This window comes from Cavia porcellus, unplaced genomic scaffold, assembly GCF_034190915.1.
Source record: "Cavia porcellus strain 051 isolate PalLab524CR breed Dunkin Hartley unplaced genomic scaffold, mCavPor4.1 scaffold_32, whole genome shotgun sequence".
Lineage (NCBI taxonomy): Eukaryota > Metazoa > Chordata > Mammalia > Rodentia > Caviidae > Cavia > Cavia porcellus.
In genome coordinates this window covers 2041226-2043584 of record NW_026947515.1, presented here as the reverse complement: position 1 = coordinate 2043584, position 2359 = coordinate 2041226, and the positions used below count along the sequence as shown (strand labels likewise).

At 34.1% G+C, this 2359-nt stretch overlaps 1 protein-coding gene across 1 annotated transcript; it reads right to left on the bottom strand.

Annotated features, from left to right (window-relative positions):
* Window positions 1-220: 220 nt before the first annotated feature.
* Window positions 221-2036, bottom strand: LOC134474468 (zinc finger protein 709-like; the record flags this gene model as incomplete). Its single annotated transcript, XM_063242640.1, has 3 exons — window positions 221-234; window positions 1037-1477; window positions 1562-2036. Coding segments are annotated over 3 exons (930 nt in total), but the record flags the coding sequence as incomplete, so codon positions are not given.
* Window positions 2037-2359: the final 323 nt, after the last annotated feature.

The following is a 2359-nucleotide window of genomic DNA, read 5'->3' as shown; positions in this document are numbered from 1 at the left end:
TGAACAATTACTTCTAAGATGACAATATGTAACTAATCAACTAGTGATTTCTTATTGTTTATTTTTCAGAACTTCTGTATTATTTCTACACTTTTTGGTTTTTTTCTTTAAATAAAAATAATTCACCAAAAATATAAAAATTAAGGTTTAAAGACAAAATATTAAGTACATAGACACTATCCATACTTGAAAGTGAAAAGCCCATTTCAGTTTACCATGTTTAATTATAAGATGCTATGTTGAAGCACAAAGATACTTTAAAAAATCTAAAGAGGTATAAGTGATTAACTGAAAACCATACAAAATATGTGCTTGAGTAGAGCTCCACTTCAGATTTGTCATTTCTGGAAAATTTGTGAAGAAATATTGACATCAAACTTCTGTATTGATTATTTCTTCAGGTCCACTTGGAATTTTTAAAGTAAACTTAGATTTAAACTGTCTGAAGAGTGCTGATTTTTCTATGTATTTAACAACAAACATGGATTGCCGTATTTCTCACATTGTTAATGTACATAGGATAAAGTGAGCTCTTTCAGATATGTAACAATGATCATGTGTGCTGAGAGTATTCCGATAACACATAGGATTTATCTCTTGTGTGAGCTTGTTCACGTATTTCACTTGCAATCTGGCTGCTGAAAGTGTCTCCACTTGCTTACGTATCCAGTGGTTCTTCCCAGTGTGAATTCTTTCATGTGTTTTGCAATGACTGTGGTAAAAGTTTTGCCACATTGTTATATATATAGGTTTTCTCACCAGAGTGGAGTCATTGATGTATTTTACAAAATCCATGTGTGGTGAAAGCTTTCCCACATTCTTCACATAAACAGGGTTTCTCAACATTGTAAATTTTTTCATGTGTTGGACAATGAGCATTTCTGCTAAAACCTTTTCCACATTCCTTACATATATATGTTTTCTGTCCAGTGTGAAGTTTTTCATGCATTATGCAATACGTACTTGTACTCAAAAAATTCTCATGATGCTTATATATACTGGTTCTACCTTGAGTGTAAACTTTCATGTTGCTTACAATGTCCATATTGGGTAAAACATTTCCCACATTGCTTACATACATATGGTTTCTCTCCAGTGTGAATTCTTTCATGTATTTTACATTTTGCCCGTGTGTTAAAAGCTTTCCCACATTGCTTACATACATAGGGTTTCTCTCCAGTGTGAATTCTTTCATGTACTTTATAATTTGCCCATGTGTTAAAAGCTTTCCCACATTCCTTACATACATAGGGTTTCTCTCCAGTGTGAATTCTTTCATGTTTCTTAAAATCTCCCCATGTGTTAAAAGCTTTCCCACATTGCTTACATACATAGGGTTTCTCTCCAGTATGAATTATTTCATGTATTTTACAATTTGCCCATGTGTTAAAAGCTTTCCCACATTGCTTACATACATATGGTTTCACTCCATTGTGAATTCTTTCATGAACCTTACAATGTGCACGTGTGTTAAAAGCTTTCCCACATTGCTCACATACATATGGTTTCTCTCCAATGTGAATTCTTTCATGTTGTTTACAAGCTCCATGTTGGGTAAAACCTTTCCCACATTGCTTACATACATAGGGTTTCTCTCCAGTGTGAATCCTTTCATGAACCTTACAATGTGCACGTGTGTTAAAAGCTTTCCCACATTGCTTACATACATAGGGTTTCTCTCCAGTGTGAATTCTTTCATGAACCTTACAATATGCATGTGTGTTAAAAGCTTTCCCACATTGCTTACATACATATGGTTTCTCTCCAGTGTGAATTCTTTCATGTTGCTTACAAGCTCCACGTTGGGTAAAACCTTTCCCACATTGCTTACATATATATGGTTTCTCTCCAGTGTGAATTCTTTCATGTATTTTACACTTTGTCTGTGTGTTAAAAGCTTTCCCACATTGCTTACATACATAGGGTTTCTCTCCAGTGTGAATTCTTTCATGTATTTGACAATTTGCCCGTGTGTTAAAAGCTTTCCCACATTTCTTACATACATATGGTTTCACTCCAGTGTGAATTATTTCATGTTGCTTACAATATCGAGATTTGGTGAACCCTTTTCCACACTGCTGACATTCATAGGATTTCTCCTCACTGCCATATTTTTCATGGATCTGAACATTGTGGTGTGTTTCTGCTTCTTTCACATTCACATTACCTTCTGCAGTACAAAGGATTACTTCTTTACACTGATTCCAAGATGTATGTCCATAGGATTTCCCTACATTGTCATTTCTGTAAAAAAAAAAAATCATGTATTGGATTGATAAACATATTACTAAGTTTTTTTGGAGATTTCAACAAAATTGTTTGCAGTCTCACTGTTTGAATCCCCACATCATATGTTTCA